This window comes from Antedon mediterranea, chromosome 2 (assembly GCF_964355755.1).
Source record: "Antedon mediterranea chromosome 2, ecAntMedi1.1, whole genome shotgun sequence".
Classification (NCBI taxonomy): Eukaryota; Metazoa; Echinodermata; class Crinoidea; order Comatulida; family Antedonidae; genus Antedon; species Antedon mediterranea.
In genome coordinates this window covers 37,744,029-37,763,607 of record NC_092671.1, presented here as the reverse complement: position 1 = coordinate 37,763,607, position 19,579 = coordinate 37,744,029, and the positions used below count along the sequence as shown (strand labels likewise).

At 30.7% G+C, this 19,579-nt stretch overlaps 1 protein-coding gene across 5 annotated transcripts in view; it reads right to left on the bottom strand.

The window, feature by feature from the left end:
- The window catches only part of LOC140040983 (prolyl endopeptidase FAP-like), a 118,324-nt gene that overhangs the window by 41,082 nt on the left and 57,663 nt on the right, over positions 1–19,579 (bottom strand). The window contains exon 1 of one of the 5 annotated variants that reach the window (XM_072087303.1): positions 14,178–14,607. The exons of 3 other annotated variants lie outside the window; for them this stretch is intronic. In XM_072087303.1, coding sequence (XP_071943404.1) covers positions 14,178–14,231 — 54 coding nt within the window. In that variant the 5' untranslated portion in view covers positions 14,232–14,607. Of the gene's footprint in view, positions 1–13,902; positions 14,066–14,177; positions 14,608–19,579 lie in introns of those variants that run through there. One more of the 5 variants, XM_072087305.1, reaches the window with a different exon arrangement.

Here is a 19,579-nt window from a genome sequence, read left to right as displayed (position 1 = left end):
ACAGTAGCAGAAACTCCTTGTAGCGATATCGAAAAAGCTGCCGACAATGTGCCAATATAATTGATATAAGGTGGTCGCTGAACTTTTAGGCTACTCTACGATTTAAAATCTGGTCACTCCACGGTATCTCCTTGCATAGCTAATGAATGATAAACTAGGAATACGGTTCAATCAATCTCATTAAAATTCAGTGGCAATGCTAATTTGCTTAATGAAGGGTCTCCGCAATGAACTTCTTAAGTTTCCAATTCCGTGGGGATCTACGACATCTTTACACTCCCAAAGCTTCTGTCGCATATGTCATATCACATTGAAAAAAATCAATCAATCAATACGCCCTTCGTTTCCCAACACAATCAAAAGAAATGTAGAATTGAGCAGATTATATGAAATTGTTAGTCTCTCTGTAAACCTTGTAACAATCTTGTTGGAATTTGTTGATGGAAAAGTAATTTTTGTTTGGAATCTGTCACGTGTCAGTAGAGATATGTTAGAATGTTAGTGTTGATGCAACATGCATGATCAAGTAAGCAGGGGTTTTAGCTTTATCGAAATTGTACACAAACTGTACATATGCAGTTAACAATATAATAGACTACCGTAACAGTCCGTCGTCAAGGGTAATTTGATGCTAGATACCAATTTAAACTCGCAAAATAACCATTAAAATTAAACTCTCCTGGGACGGTAGTGTGAGAATACATTACAGATTCATCAATTAAATTCCCTTATATATATCTTATTTTTTACAATTTCACGACAAAATTATAGAAAATAAATATACATTTTTACTGTAATAAACAGAATTTATTTGAGAAAATTTGACAATAAAATATCTGCATTTAAAAGGAACATATTTTAACATTTAGATTATAGTAATAATAAATTGCAATAAAAATATGTTTTGTAGGTCGTTTTTAGTCGAATGAGATAAGCGATTCTCAAAATATACATCATTGTAAATCTTGCAACATTCATTAATGAAGATTGAACACATTTACAGTTCTCTTTTTATTCTAGGCCCCAATTTGGATCTGCCTTTGGGTTTGACAAATTACCTCAATGTGAAATTTTACATGACTCTATGTTTTGAGACATAATACATAGAGAAATTACACTATTATTATAACTGTCATTTGTTATTTAAATTATACAGTTATAATGAAGATACAGCCTTGGACCTATAAATGAAATAGGACCATGATAGGCCTACGGCAGAAGAAAAATATCCCATTAATAACTAAACCTAAACCGTTTTGGTTAAAATATGGTTAATAAAGTCATTAATAATTAGTTATTATAGATATCATAATTACTGTCTAATAAAAAGTATAAATTCAAGTCATTCAATAAGTATAATGACATAATGATGCTGAATAACAAAAGGAAGAGAGTAAAAAGCTCTGTATACACTATCAACCTAGTTTGACAAAATAGTGATGTTCCTAAATATGGTAGTGATATGCTCAAATATGGTAGTGATATGACATCATCATGTCTATATATGGGCACATCACATTGTTTTTGTCAGTGTAGACTAAGCTTACGAATGTATCAGCTTTCACTTGTATGTAGAGCGATTATCATTAAACGACACATAATATTTGTAGCTTATAAGACGTCATATTATAGGACAGTACTAATAGCACAGAAAACATTTCTTTGTAAAATCAATATGCCTAATTAATAGCAAGTAACCTTTTGCAAATATCGAACAATGTCTTTAGTTATTTGTGAATCAATTTGTGTGTATTGAGGAATTCACAGTGTGGGAGTATTTAGTAGCTTTATGTCTTTTCTGTGTGTAGAAAAGAAGAAATAATTTCTAAATTGGAGAATGAAATTAACAAACTGACAATAGAAAGATTTTTTTCTCCAAATTCAAACATTTATTTACCTCCATTTGAGCTTGAAACAACAATTGAATAAATAGGAAATAACATATACAAATAACACTTAATCTGGGAGGAAAAGGACCGGGCAGGATCCCAGAAAGAACAAGAACGAACAAATTTTGATAATAAAGTGAAATTAAAAAGGGATGGATCCAGCAGATATGCGCATAATATTAGTCTGTCAAAAATGTAAAAAGTAGAGTTTTAAAATATTTGAATACATACATCATCATTACTAAAATACTCTTCCTCCTCTTCCTCTGGTAACCGGCCATGCACTGGTATTGTCATCTTCCAAAATTCATTTACCCAAGATGACAGAAACAATTACGACTCTAATAATCATGTACCGAAAAAATCCAAAAGAACATCCCCAACATCATAGTTCTAGTAAACTCTGTTATTCAACACTTAGCAATATGAAAATGACAATGATACCAACGTCTTAGTGAACAATGCCTCACTGATCCATACAAGAACAAACAAAAGGTTTAATAACTCCTTGTTACCAGTCAATAAGCTATATATTTCATCACAAGAGAATTTATTGCTAATAAAACCATTGAGATGCTTATTTGTCGATAGTGGTGGTGAAATCATAAAACCGGTTTGAAAGAACCCGAAAACATTATTATGAACATTCCCCTTCTGCCATAAAACATTCAATAACATCTATGTCTCCAAAAATGTACTTTACTTAATTAATTCATTAAAGAGAGAGTACATCACCTCATCAAATGTGTCAACACTATAATAACATTAAACAATGTTTCTATAAATTGATAAATATAGTTTCTTAATAATCTTTTCTCCAAATATTACACAATATATATATTGATCCAACGTTTTTTAAAAAGTGTGGAAAGTAATTTACATGTAAATGAAAGTCAGTCGCGAGTAGCTGGCTCAATTAATATCGTGTGACAAGAACGTTTAAAACTCTAATTTTCACAGATATTAGTACGCAATATTTTGAAATTGCACTATTAGGTTATGTAGAGTAATACCTTACATAGAAAGAATCATAGACAAATTATAGGTTCAGGACAACATTTTTCATGTTAAGAAATTCGATGAAGGTTAATTTTTTAATCAATAAAAAAGAAAAATTAATTATAATTAAATGTTACAGATATGTTAAATATATATTGTCGCCCTGAAAAAATATTTTTTTTTTAATGTTTTGTTAAATATGCCATTTGAATGTCACATAATAGTTATTCACTTTCACCAAAAATGGATAGGAAAACAAATTATTTACCTGAAAAAACTATAATTTAAAGCAAAAAAAATAGTCAAATTGACTGGAAGTTCTTAGTTTTTAGTTGAATTTAACTGTTTATAAGTAAAAATATTATTTTTTCTAGTTTTTTTTTCTACAAAAGTGATTACCTTTATTAAAACTTTGAAATGTTCTATTCAAAGTCTTTTTAAAATTAATCTTTAATAATAATTGTTCATGTTTTCGGGGGACAATACATATTTAACGCTTAGAAAAACAAATTGATATGAACATGGAGGTATCCCTCCATGTTATGGACGATCATTTGGTTTGGTATTATTTTGTTTACAACTAATAGCTTGCATGATGGAATTATGAATAATATTACAGGTATATTATTATTATCATACAGTAATGAAAATATTACTGATTAGCATAATTATAGAAAATGTATTGATTATATTTGTAGATGCAATTTAATATCATAGTCATAAAGCTTTATGTCGGCAGACGACGACAGGGAATGTTTGCTACTCAACAATTGAGGGCTCTCTACTCATTATTAACTAAAACTTGAGTACCACTATAAAGCTCTGTCTAAACTATCAAACTTTATGTGACAAAATGTTATGTGCCCATATATGGACATGATCATGTCATATCACTACCATATTTGGACATATCACTATGATATTTGCGTACATCACACTTTTTTTGTCAAACTAGTTTGATAGTGTAGACAGAGCTTGGTCTTCTCTACTAAATCAACATTTGTGGTACCCCTAAAATGCAAAGTAGAAACAAGGCAACATCATATAGTTTTGCTATTCTGAAATTAGTATTAATTAACAAACAATTCTGTTGTTCCCAAACATTGTAGGAGGCAAGGCCGTAGCGAGAGGTTAAAAACAAGGCAAAGATACTTTAAATATAATTGTTAATATAAAATATGACGATCTGTGTGGAATTGAGATGGGTAGTGAAAATTGAAAATTTCAGACAAGGCAAGCATCTCGTCTGCCTCACACTGATACTAAGGCAATGGGAGGATTCATATTCAAGGATTATGTGTTATAATGAATAAAATTAATAATTTCTTTTCTTCTAGCTTCAAAAGTTTTTTTTAACTTAATAGCATGCTGTAGACAACAATTTTATTATATTTCTTGTGAATTTAATATCTGCTGTGTTCAAGATACCTCTTAAAATTATAATTGACCACAGGATCTTGTAAGAAAGCCAAAACGAATAAATTATCTGTGATGCTGCAAAAAATCAGCAATGAAGTAGTATTATATATCAGATGAAGTTAAAACCTTTTGTGGTAGACACGTCCAGTTGAAAACATGACGAACTAGCTATTATTATGATTACTTTTATGATATACTACTGAAAAGATAATCAGTAGAACAAGGTTTCTTCTTAATAGGGTACTGTCCCCATTTAAAATATATATTACAGTTAAAGATATATTGTCCCCCTAAAAATGTTTTTTTTTTCAAAATTTTTTTTAATATACTATTTTAATGTCACATAATAGAATTGACTTTGACCAAAAACTGGATCCAAAAAAAATAATGTTTACCTAAAAAAAGTAATTAAAAAAAAAAAAAATTTAAATTGGTTAAAATTAAATGTTTCTTTTGTCTTTTTATAATTGAAATAATTATTTTTTTGGCTTTTTTTTTTACAGAAGTGAATAACTTTTATTAAAACTGCAAAATGGCATATTAAGTCTGATTTTATTATTCTTTTTCATGTTTTGGGGGGAAAATACATCTTCATTGTTTCCTCAATACAGGTGTTGCAAGAGATTCTAATGATTGAACTCGTTTCGCTTTTAATTTATCAACCTTATTTGAATCTGTAATTTAAATATAAATACAAAATAAGGAGAATTCTAATATTAAAATTCTGAACTAACTATAACTTATCAAAATTGCCACCCCACATGGAATCAACGTCATGGTCCAAAAAGCAATAAAAACCAAATTTCATTCACAATTTCCAACATTATTTTCCCATCACTCTCTTAATATACATCAGTACCGGTAGGTGAAATGTCATATTAGCTACTTGCACAAGGAAATTCAACCTGTTTGTGTATTATCATATCCAAGAATAAATATTGGTTTAAATACAAATTTTCCCCGTTTATGAATAATGTTAGTGGTATAATCATCACTGATCATTGATCTACAGCTTTTTATCGAACTAGATTTTAAAAACTGCTGCAGAAAGAAAGAGGGGGGGGGGGGGCAAAGAATTGGGGTACTCTTTCTGGGGCATGTGTCTAATGAATAAACATAGTTTATATCGAGAGGAGTGGGGGAATAAGAGGAGTGGGGGAAGAACAATTTGGGTACTCACTCTGGGGCAGGTATCTTTGTATATTCAACAGATTTTATTTCTAGTGATTTATACAACCGACTATCGAATAAAAATAGTTTATATTGATTAATATCCATCGTGCAAAAGTAAATGAAAATAAATAGGGCAGGTCGTGCTAAGCACTCAACATTGAAGTATATATTCCTCACCTGTTATGCACATAATTAGGATAAAATAGTTGTCAATAGTGATATTTCACTGTATGCATTGTAACAGGATGCAAGCATGAGAAATTCAAAAGAATAATATTCACAATCAAGGTTTGTTCGTCAGATGCCACAAATGGATATTTGCCAGTAAATCCTGTATTTTTTTTTCCAATAATTGTATTATGCATTACAATATTTTTTACATTTTATACAATATTTATATTATGCAGGTCGACTGTACACAGAAGAATCTCTATTCACACTAATTCAGGAATGAAGAGAAAATATTTATTCTTAAAAAAGATGCACAGTCCCCCTGAAAAATAATTTTTACAATTTTTTTGGCTGAATATGCCATTTTAGTGTCACAAAACAGTTATCCACTTCGACAAAAAAATTGGATTCAAAAACAATTTATTTACCTGAAAAAACTGTAGTTTAAGGCAAAAAATGGTCAAATTGTTTGCCAGCCAATGGATTTTTGTTTTAATTTTTAACCGTTATGTTATTTTATAAGCGAAAACATTATTTTTACCATTTTTTTTTCTACGGAATTGATTGACTTTATTAAAACTACAAAATAACCTATTCAAAGTCTGTTATAAATAATTTTAATTTTTCATGTTTTTGGGGGACAATACATCTTTAATTTGCTTTAAGTTTCCTTCGATGGTCTCATTTGAAAAGGGTACTGGCCATTTTAGGAAAAAGGGAGTTTGTCTATGTAGAGACTTGATTTGAGATTCAAAATTAATCCTACATATATAACTGAAAGAGCAAGTCATATGGCCGAGCGGTTAAGGCAGGGGCGCCGTTTACCGTACCTAAAGAGCCAACAACAACATCGGCAAGGGTTCGAGGCCGACTCGCTCCTAGTTCTGGTGGTGGAACAAGTCTTCTCGGATAAGGACTATAAACCGTAGGTCCAGTGTACACAGTTATAACCTGTGTGTACTTTAAAGAACCCAGTTCATTATTCGAAAAAGAGTAGGGGTTACCCCGGTGAACTGGTTCACACAATAGCCCCTGTATCACCATTATTATTGATTACCACCTATCTGATAGGACAGTGATTAATTCACTATTGGTAATCCTTGGCCACATTGCCTAAAGACATAAAATAAAATAAAACTGTATAATGATTGAATTAAATTTAAAACAAACCTTTATCTAGTTATATAATATTTATGTAATATTGATATGCAATTGTATTCATAAAGTTTTGTTTAACCTTAAAGCTCTGTTCACACTATCAAACAAAAAAGTGTGATGTACTCAAATATGGTAGTGATTTGCCTAAATATGGTAGTGATAGGACATCATCATGTCCATATATGGGCACATCACATAAAGTTTGATAGTGTAGACAGAGCTTTATTAACAAAAAATTACTTTAATTTAATGCATCGCTACTTCTGCCATTATGTACATGTGGGTAAAGAATATATATAATTCTGCAGAAGTTAATTGTAAAAACTAAAATATATTCAGTAAGGAATATTGACAGTTCAAGTTTCTTTGGATATAACACATTATTTGTTTGTAATTACTTTGTGGATTATCATTAAGAAAAAACAAAATAATGAGATTTTGATAGAATGAGAAAAATCTGACATCAAAGAACTATTATTTCCGACAGATATATATATATATATATACCTGTATGTTATTTTTTTTTAAAGTTTTAAACTAAAAAAATAATTAAATTTTTAAATTTATAGCTTGCAGCGATCATGATAAATAATTCTTTTCACATCATGTGTAAACTCGGACATTTTGCTAGGATACTCAATTCCGGATGCCATAGAAATTCACTAAAACATATATATGTATTTGCATTTTACAGTTTTATTGAAGACATTGTAGTGAATCTACTATGGTTAAATAAATCAAGTTAATAAATTTTTTTAATTTTTTTTTTATTTATTCAATTTCTGCCATATACATAAATAAAGAAGACAAAACAATTATAAAAGGAGGCACGGAGAGACCAAACAGGTGCTAAACACCTATGCTAGTTGGTCAACCCAGAACAGAGAAAAATAAATAAATTACGTTCTACAATAAAAGCATCGACAAGAAAGCGACCAACTACACACATTTTCAATATCAAAATTATTTAAAAAATAAATATTGAGATAATTAAGTAATTTGGTTTTAAAAGAACTAACAGAAATATTTAAGTTGCGGATTTCACTGGGTAAGTTATTCCAAATTCTGGTAACACGTGGGATATATGATTGAAAAGAAGATTCAGTTCTGCAGCGACGAATATCAAAAAGAGTACCAACAGAACAAGAGCTACGAGTAACACGTTGTGGATTACAAATATTAAATAAATTGTCATTAATTAAGAGATGTTTACGATATAACTTTAAAATAAATTTGAATATGTTGATCTTTTTTGTCATTAGATTTTTATAATATATATATAGTGTACAGAATTTTATATAAACAATGTTTTTCACAAAGTAAATTATTTTAAAGTAATGATATATTTAAAACATCAAGTTGATCCTAATTCAATAATTACGTTATGCTTTTACAGTATAAAACCAATGACGTTAAAAACAAACTTGAATCTTCGACTAAAAATCCATATACCAAGTCTTATCACTGAAGAAATCGTTCTTATCTTATGCGAATTAAGTTTTGAAATTGACTTCAACAAATTTCCCATTTGAAATAATGAGAAAATGGATGGCCTTTATCAACTGATTATGATTTTGAAACATAACCCAAAAAAACAAACAGAAGAGATATAATTAACAGAAACCCGAGGACTAAATTTGCAGAAACATGTACGACGACGAAGAGCCAAGTGGATCCGCAAGCAGTACACATCAACGGCAATTGAATACCACCGATCGTCTTTCAAATAATATAATAAATTCGGGAAACCTAAAACTTGACATCAGCCTAATTTTAGATTTTCATCTTTCAATTTCTAATATCTTTGACATGAACACAATAATGATGATTTAGTGTGCAAGAAATGCATTTTATAGTAGGTAGTAGTAGTCTTAGCTAGTATTATTTTTCACAATTTTAAGAATTTTTATTAAAATTGAAATTTGATTTGCATAACTAAATGAATAAAATGGATACAGGTATCAATTTTTTTATTGTGTTGTCTATAATCTAGTGTTCATTGCAAAAAAATTTAAAAAAAAATAATAATTGCAAAAGATTTTAAATAAAAATATTTGGTTATTCATACACAAACTAATAATTCTTAATTTTGTGCTTTTTAAATTTTCTGTCGATTGTTCAGAGGCGTTTGAGGTGCACTGCATTTTGCGCTATATAAATTGAACATTATTATTATTCTTGATATGATATATCTTTAATACTAAGTGTGTCTTATAATAAGCTAGTTTACCGATAAAATAAATGTTAACCCTAATCATCCAAGTCATAGAAAAGAAACTTAAAACTATGAAAGCCAACAATTAAGTAAAAAAATTTTTAAAAATCAGTATGACAATTTCCCAGTTTAATATGATGCTTCTAGATTTGTACACTTTCTGAGGTTAAAAAAAAATTAGAATTTTAATATATAAATGTTGTTTTCTTCAATACAATAACAACGTATTAAAAAAAAACAAGGAGATTTAACATATTATAGCCATTGTATGACAACCTCTGCAGTCATAATGTATTAATGTTTTGTAATTATTACTTCATGTCTATTGCCAAAATGAATAAAATAAAATAAAATGGGAGGGGTAGCGGGGAATGTTGATGAAATATTCTCAGAAGAATTTACTCTGTGTTTTTGTTGAGGTTTTTTTTTTCATACGCATCCAACACAGCACAAACTCGCCAATTACAGGATGGATAAACTATTTAATAATTTATCGTGCTTATAAACTAAGTCTCATTTAAGGCTTAGGAAGTGGAGTTGAAAGGGTCGTGCGTTACAACCCTGGCACTAGGTCAGGACTGAACCCCGGACCTTGGGATTGGAAGGCAAGCACATTGACCACCAATCTACCGCTCCACTAAAAGTTATGTTGCAATTTTACTTTTGAGTGACACAAACACAACTTTAGTTTGCAGGGTAATACAATTAGGTACCTACATAATTGCTATCACACACCCAACTCATAGAATGTTTCAATGTAACTTGGGTATTATATTCTTAAACACAACAGCTCAATAACTAAATTATATAAATATTACATTAGAGGTTTAATATAAGAATAACAACAACAATAACATACCATGGTTCGCTGAAGACAACTTGAATTTTTAGGTTCGGAAGCCATTTCCTGTTTTGTCTATTTTTAATACAGTGTGAGTCGATAATAAATCTCATTGTATACTGCCAAAAAACTTTTACGTTTGACCTTCTAAAATGGCCAAAACTAGCAGGAAATTTAATATATTTTATTTAACTATTTTATATAATATTTCCCATATATGGTAAAACAATATAAATTAATTATATTTCATTTTATATAAAATGAAAGAACAAAAATTGTTTAAAATACTATTTTAAAGTTCTTTTTATGTTTTCTGAAGCATGAAATTGTTTTGATACCATCCTTTTTGTACTTTATAACTGGCTGACTTTGTATCTAATTTGCCTGACAATAACTCTATAGCTTATGCTTTGTATGCTATATGTGCCTGGATATAAAAAATAAAACCAGTTACAAAATTCTAAATGTTGGCATCAATTGTATCCTTTTTAATCCAATTCTTTTGAAGACTTTCCTCAACTGACCAAGTAACTCACTGCATACCTTTACTGGCCGACACCTGGGTTAAGTAAAATAACCCCCTGTATCAGGGGGATTACCACCTATCTGATAGGACAGTGATTAATTTACTATTGGTAATCCTTGGCCACACTGCCTAAAAACATAAAATAATTTTTTGAAATAAATTAAAAACTTGTAATTTGGAGTAATTTTCATGATGGTATGGTTCTCGGTGTAAACACCCTTTCCTAACCACTGACTACCTCCTCCCCTCTCTAATGTACATTGATTTATAGTGTTTAACAATAGTGAGAAAATAAATTGACACTATTTCCACAATTTTCAATCTATAATATTCACATTTTTTAAATAGGTGATAAATGCTAACTTATTGTAGCCATTGTCACCTCTTAGCTGGAGTGTCATTAGAGAGAGGACAAAAGAACTTTCCCTGGGGTTCTTGCCTGTTTTACCTATTCAAACATTACGTTAAATCAAACAGTGAAACGCTTGAAATCTCAACAACATTGAGTGTACAACCAAACTGCATATTTGCAATGTTCTGTCTCATACTAAAATCTGAAATGAACGATAAATACGACAGTTCTACACCATAATGTATATTGAAATAATTTCCATATACATTAACATTTTTTTTACAAAGATAGGACAATAAAAATATTAGAAGAGTATAGAAATGTGAATATTATATTTACATTTTTCTAAAATCTTAAATGAATGCTAAATATTACAGTTTAGTATTAAAACTCTATCATCTTTATAGAAATAATTTACATATATAGTATCTTGTCTTTAGGAAGATGGGATAATAAAAAGATTAAAAGAGTATGGAATGTGAATATTATATTATTTACATTTTTCTAAAATCTTAAATGAATGCTAAATACAGTACTACAGTTTAGTATTAAAACTCTACCATAATCCTTATGAAAATAATTTACATATACAGTATCTTGTCTTTAGGAAGATAGGACAATAAGATTAGAAGAGTATGGAATGTGAATATATTATTTACATTTTTCTACAGAATACAAATGAAATCTGAAATGAATGATAAAAAAATAAAATACTACAGTTTAGCATTCAAAGCTCTACTATAATCTTTATGGCAATAATTTACATATAATACAGTATTATCAGCTCACAGAAGATAATAAGATTTATAGAAGATAGAAAATACATTCCTTTACACAACACGATATTAAGCTCTGTCTTCACACATGTGCCCAAATATGGTAGTGATATACCCAAATATGGTAGTGATATACCCAAATATGGTAGTGATATACCCAAATATGGTAGTGATATACCCAAATATGGAAGTGATATACCCAAATATGGTAGTGATATACCCAAATATGATAGTGATACCCAAATATGGTAGTGATATACCCAAATATGGTAGTGATATGACATCATCCTGTCCATATTATGGGCACATCACATTTTGTCACATAAAGTTTGGTAGTGTAGACAAGACTTTTGAAATAATATTCCAATACTGTATTTGAAAATATATTTCTTCATTATACAGGGTTTAAGAATTACAATCACAAAATTATGTACTAATATAAACTATAATTGATATACCGTAGTTCCCCGGGTATAATCCCACCCCCTTGTACGTGAAATTTGCCCGAATTTGGGAGGTGGGACTATACCCGGGGATTTCCCGGTACATGAACTGAAAATGACAATAATATTTCTTCTGGCTACGATTTAGGCTATCTAAAGCTATATTCCGATTTAGGCCTAGACATTTTAGACTGCCAGGTCATCTAGGCCTAGGCGGCCTAATTGGTCTATGCCTACTGTATAGATTTTCTCCCAGATTTCTACTTAAAAAATACCCTAAAATGTGATCTAGGCCTGGCTTCCAAAATAATATCGACATGAACTCATACGAGTTCTCCGTCTCTCCCGATTCCCCACGCTCGAGCTGTGCAAATCGCATGTTGTTGCATGTTGTGACACGAACTACAGTACTGCTCCGGTCGGTATAGAGGGCGGTGTTTTTTTATGGTAATCAAGCATGCAGTAGTAGTGTAAACAAGGCAGAATGTACACGGCGAGCGAGTGTGCGGCGAATGCATGATGTGCAGAACGCGAAGATCGGGGCGATGATATTAAGGTGGTACTTTACGATGGCCAATGTTTGATGAGTTTAAGTCAGCCGAATTCAGAGAAATTACTCTATTTTTTGGTGAGAATTTCTTTTAAAAAAATCGACGTCGGCCTAGCTGGCTAGGCCTACCTCTGTCCTAATGATAAATTATACACTGGGACTTTGCCCGGGGATATGCTTGCGTGCGAAGGTAATCGTAAAGTCGGGGTGGGATTATACTCGAGGTGGGATTATACCCGAGGAACTACGGTAATATAGTAACAAAATAATAGACAAGTAGCAATGTTAAGATTGTAATATACAATATTATCATCATACTTTATATTGAAATGTTAATATTTTCATTTTTAGTTACTAGTAAGTTTTTTTTTAATAAATAATTTTATTCAGGAAGATATAATGACACTAATGTTCTTTATTGCTAAGCAATATTGAATGGAAGCGTGAATTTTAATCTACTCAAAAGATTTTAATCAAGCCAATATATAAAGCGGTAAAAAAAAGTCAAGGTAATTAACTTTTAACTGCTGTATATTAATCTCTCATGGGCGTTATGATTCGGTGAGCTTCAAACGCAATATTATATGACGATACCGATGAAATACTGAATTGCTGATTTTGAAAAAATCTGTATAATAGCAAACAAATATTTGGTAGAACTAATTGGATGGTATGCTTGTTTGATTGTGCAATATAGCAGAACAGATATAAGCTACCAGGCTTTTGTAAGCAGAATCAAGCGATTAAATGAGGGGGTTGGAAGGGGTACATTACAACCATGCACCCTCTTAAAAAACACAGTGCTTAGATTATGTGTGTGCTACTGTACCTACTACATAAAAAGGCTGACTTAATATAACATTATAATCAATCAATCAAAATTTATTTATTCCATAAAACTAAGGATATGTACAAAATATTTCATCAAAAATAAAACAAAAATATTAGTATAGTCTAAAAACTATATTACATATATCCAAAATAATGTTTTCTTGCAAACACAAATCTAAACAAAATTGTCCCTTAGGTTGATAAATAGGATATTCAATAATTATAAATGTGTACAACCATGGCTAATAGGCTGACTTAATATAAATTTATAAAAAAAAATTAAGTGAAATACTAGATAGTTTAAAAACTATATTACCATTATCAAAAATAATGTTTCCTTGCAAACACAATAAAAAAACCAAAACAAAATTTTCTCTTATGTTGTTAAATAAGTATTAAATAATAAGAAATTTGTACAACAGTAGCTGCAGTGGCGGTCAATTTGTACAACCGTGGCTGCAGTGACGGTAATTTTTGTACAACCGTGGCTGCAGTGGCGGTCAATTTGTACAACCACGGCTGCAGCGGCAGCGGTCAATCTAATAGACAAAAAACCAACCTGTCGTTCTTCAAGCATAAACATTTCAGGCACTAAATCTGTGAACAGACTTCAACAGCAATTCAACTTTATGATTGGACGTTAAAGAAGCACGGTAAACCGTTAAATACCGTTAGCTCCAGCGTGTAAATAAATATGCAAAACAATTGTAATGAGATGGAGCACAAGAAGCTATACAGGTTGTTAATCATCTTAAAAATCAATAGACAAAATCACAAGTATCTTGTGTTTTTTAACGGACATTACTTTGCAACGATGATGATTGAATTGCTTACCTTCTCATCATCTTCCTCAACCAATGAATCTGAAATATTCGACACGTTATCCATAGCTAATCTTCTCTTGCTCACTCATTCAGTAAAAATAATTAACTTCCTATTTACTTAATTCGTCCAGGGGAACAGCTTTAGAGCTTTTCTTCACACTTGTCCCAGGAGTAAATCTAACGTGTGTTTGTTTTTGATCGATACGATGTACACTGTATTGGATACACAAATCACAGACGTAACAACAGGCTGTTATGTAACTCTGTGTGAAAGTTTATTAATCAAAAAGTAAACAAATTCTGTCTACCAGTCAACGCTCAGTATATGCTCATAATCCTAACAATGCAGTGGTTACAACACTGAGGCTAGGCTATAATTACAGTCATAAAAGCCTTCTACTATTGTAAAGAGTTTGATTATAACACAAAAAGCTTTATGTGTGTCATAATAATATCCAATCAGTAGGCACACAACAATTCTGCTTTTTTTTTAGTTGTTCATCCACTTTACTTGCGTGTAATGTTCAACCTGTCAACGAGTTATAGCCCACATGTGGGCCATTCAAAATATCTTATATCTAACTGGAAAGATTCTGATCGAATCCACTGGCTAAAACAAATTGCTTCACGTAGAAAACGAATGAAAATATCATAGCATAATCACGGTATAAAATAATCTTTTTCCCTAAAGAATCGGGAATGAAAAGCAGGCTGGCAACAAGAACAATTCAAACGTTGATAAAATATCTCATCCTATGACAACATCGTGCAGTTATATTTGATAGCTAACCTTTCAGAGCATTCTGCTCATAACTTATTCTACGGAGTGATCCACCAGAGAGTAGCAGAATAGCGATTGTTTTTATATTATGCAATACAAACACAGAATAAATACTTATGAAAATGACATCCAAGGCTAGCACACCATGTTACTGGATATCTATACGCAAGTTAGGAAACCTCTAAATCAAATTAGTTCTATTACATATTGATTAATTACATAAATTAATCAAATAATGAATCATTGAATATTGTTTCAACAAAAATGCAATGACGACAACTATTGAATTATCACAGAAATCATGACAAAAATCAAAACTGCTTCTTATAGTCCTCTTGTATGTAATGTATTTCTGATGTTCGATCTTCTAAGAAACGAGTAGATATAATGTACATACACAAATCACCTATAATACTTGATATACTGTGTTTGAACGTATGCAATTGTCACAGAAATCATGACAAAAATCAAAACTATCTACTTCATTATAGTTCTCTTGTATGTAATGTATTTCTGATGTTCTAAGAATAAAACCAGTAGATGTATATGTGTATACACAAATCACCTATAATACTTGATATATACTCTGCCAATGTGTTTGAATCTATTTGTCTACTTGTTAAATACAGATGGCAGTTGACATACCATGTCAACACATGAACCGAATGCAGTTCTTTTGGCAATGTTAAATATTAAATGATAATATTATTTGACAAATGATAAATAAGATTTGGAACATAAACCTGTATACATGTATCATAAAACTATATTATGATTGTAATGTAGTAGTATATATATAAATGAACATCACTTTGAATCAGTTTTAAACTAAATATGATCGTCGTTGTTTTTATTTTATTGGTTTGGTTTTGTCTACATTAAAATTAGTTTACATAATAAGCGGAGGTCCAAGTGCCAAAATGATCACAGATTTTGCTGATTTTTTTTGCAAAAATTCTGCATTTTTGCTTAAAAAAAGTAATTTAATTTCAATAAAGTTGAAATAAAAATATGTTATTGAATAGATAATGTAATTAGATATTAATCAACATTAATGTCAACAAAATACATCAAATATTTATTAAGTTATGAACAATAAAGTGCATCACTATAAAATGGCGGCCATTTTTTCCGCCATCTTGGATTTCAAGATGGCCGCAGTAAATTTGCAACGGCACACCTCATGATAATTGTGTCTAAGGGTAGTAGCTATCAAAAAAAGTTGGTGTGCTGAGTGTGTAGAAACATGGCAATGGGAGCTCTCTAAACAAGCTATTGGACCTCCGCTTATAATGTTATATTATCTATTATAGTGTTTAACTTAATTCTTTTCAAAATTAAATTTAAATTGTTCAAAACATGGAAACATAGCCACTCTCACAAGCAGTTATTGATACAACCAATTGATAATATTAATACTTCTTTAAATCTCAACATAAGTAACATTTAAAAGTTGAATGTATACATAAAAAAAACTGGTTCATTTTGAAATAAACAATAAAGAACAAAATATACAAATGGTGTACCATAAATCATGTATGCCAAATTAATAAATAATTTAAATGAACACATGTTTTCAAATAGCTTAATATATTTCTTTATAAATTAGCATTTTAACCTAAATATACATTTATTTTAATAAAACAAGGATAGCTGAGACACACTGTATTGAGAATTTAACGTTATCATTCTCTTAAATTTGATGTTATATTCATTCTCGTGAATTTGACATATCATTCTCAAGAATTTGACATTATATCATTATTTCGCAATGCTCTGTCCACATTATCAAACTAGTTTGACAAAAAAAAAGTGTGATGTGCCCAAATATGGTAGTGATATTCCCAAATATTCCCATATATCGGCACATCACATTTTTATTGTCACGATAGTGTAAACAGAGCTTTAGACATCATAAAATATCTAGTTAGTTTAATCTGCAGTAAATCATGTGTAATTCACCGGACATACCTTTAGTGACAAAGAACATAAATGAAAAAAAAAGATTGTTTACATTCCTCAACAACTATTATGTAATACATGCTATAAACTAATGTGTATGTTTCTATTGAAGTGAATAACACTTGACTTTCAAAGTTGAATATTTATTTATTTATTTGGAATTACACCTTTAGATCGGTGGCACACTTAGCACAAAGGTGCATCCTTCACAATATAAAATATAACAATTAACAGAAAAGTAAAAAAAGGCAAAAGCAACTATCAACCCCTATCCTACCCCCCCCCCCCCCCCAATTTATAATGAATCAACTATAGAGGGGGCTATGATAAATAATCAGGCATCCACAGAGAATCAAATTATTATTTCTCTGTGAGTGTGATGAAATTATGTGCATTTTCAATTTTCTTTCTTTTCAAATAATTAAAGATATATTGAAATCTTTAAAAAAATTTAAATACTGTATTTGAATGCATGTAATAGAAATTTATTTTATAAAATTGTATATATTTATTTAATAAAGAAACTTGTGGAATTAATTGAACAGAAAAGAATTAATAATATAATATTAATAAGGACTATAAACCATAGGTCAATTGTACAGTTATATACCTGTGTGCACAAGAACCCAGTTCATTATTCAAGACGTATCCCGGTGTACTAGTTCACAAGTAGCCCCTGTACAAGGGGGATTACCACCTATCTGATAGGACAGTGATTAATTTACTATTGGTAATCCTTGCCCAGGTGTGCCTAAAGACATTAAATAAATTAAAAATATATATTTTTTAAGCCTAAAATTATATTGAAAAAGTGATTTGTTGGCAAATAGGCCTTTTTATTGTTGCATAATAGTTTTTCATTTTCAATTGAAAATTTATTTTTTAACACGAAAAAACCTAATTTTAAAGTAATATAAGAAAGCTCATTGTCTTGATATTCAAATTTAATGAATACACTTAAAACATTAATAGCAATGTGATGATTTGGTGTCTTAAAGATAAAAAATCAAAAAGGGATCTTCTTAAAAAATTCAAAACTAACAATTGATTTCGTTTACATAAATAATCAGGATAGCTGTATGCATAGAAATCTATTAGACATTTTCTAGCAAGACAGAACATCAACAGCAAATGATGAACACCAATCTTAATGGTTTAAACTTATAATGTGAAATGTAGTTCTATAGCACCAGTCTCAATCTTTTCATCTTGTAGCGATTGAGTGGTCAAGTGGTTAAGACATTGGAACCGTAATACCTCGCCATAGCATCGGCAAGGGTTCGATCCTCACTCGCTCCATGGTTCTGGTTGAAGAGCAAGTCTTCTCGGATAAGAAAATGTGTGAAAGGGCCCTACAGTATACTATATATAAAATGTGAATGGGAAATAACGAGTCTTCTCGGATAAAGACTTGTAGGTTCAGTGTACACAACTGGCTCATGTGTACTTTAAAGAACCTAGTACATCTTTCAAGAGGAGTAGAGGGTTACCTTGGAGTACTAGTACACACGGCAACTGTCACACACAGACAGCATAACTCACTAAGAGGGCCCCTTGATTGTCAGCGCACGCTGTTTAGGGTAACCCTCTATAAATAAGGTTGAATAACAAATTTAAAAAAAGGATCTTGGGTGCCTCCCATCCTAATGAACTCCGGTAAGCACCAGTAGAGTCTAAATAAACTATAGAAACAGGCAGGCATGAACGCAAAAACAATGACAAAGTAAAAGTATCGTTAAGAATAACCAGATGCTTTTAAGGACACTCTGTTTTCATTTTTTTCTTTCCTTTTCAGGTTTTTCTTTCAATGTGTTGTAATCATTTTTTCGGATTTTATTGTAGTTATTGTATATGTATTTTTTGTAGTAAATTAATTTTTCCATGGATTACCTATTAATCCATAGCTTAACTATTAATTGATGGATTAACTATCAATCCATGGAGGAATTAGTCTGATTGGATTATACAATGTGGCCAATGCCTTTTCTTTGACTTCTTCCTGCCTTGATGTATAGAATGAAGGGAGGCTTTTGTTCACTTTATAAACTAGAAGTACACTCAGAGGTTTGCGCATAATCATATGAAAATGTAATCACGTCTTCCCATACAGCTATGAAACCATGCTTTAATAAGTTGTTGAGTAATCCTGCTAACTAACAAATATAGAAACACACAAAAATTGAGTGGAGTTGTGGCTTGGTGCTACAATGCATAGTGATACCAGACCGACAGACCAACAGACAGACCGACAGACAGACAGACCGACAGACCGACCGACATAGTGAACTATACTGACCGAAATTACTGAACATGTTCAAAAATGTTGAAATGTTTAAAAACATTTATATTTTTTTAATTTACACGTGCGTAGCCTGTCACTTTTGACGTGCTCGTATAACATAATTTCGAGTTGAAAAGTAAGTCAAGAAAACAGAAATCGGGCAAAAAGAGTGCGCAATAACATTTAACCCGCAGTGCGCGCGCAAAAATATGCGCACTCATGGCAATTTTGTAAACGCTTAAAATTGCCTGAAACGTACTCTTATTTCATCGAAAATAAATTTTGAAAATTTTAAGCGCGCGTACGCATGCGTTACATGCGCTACGCACGTAATTGTATTGCCATATGATGATTTATGCCCTGAAATTTATGAGTACCAAATTTTATT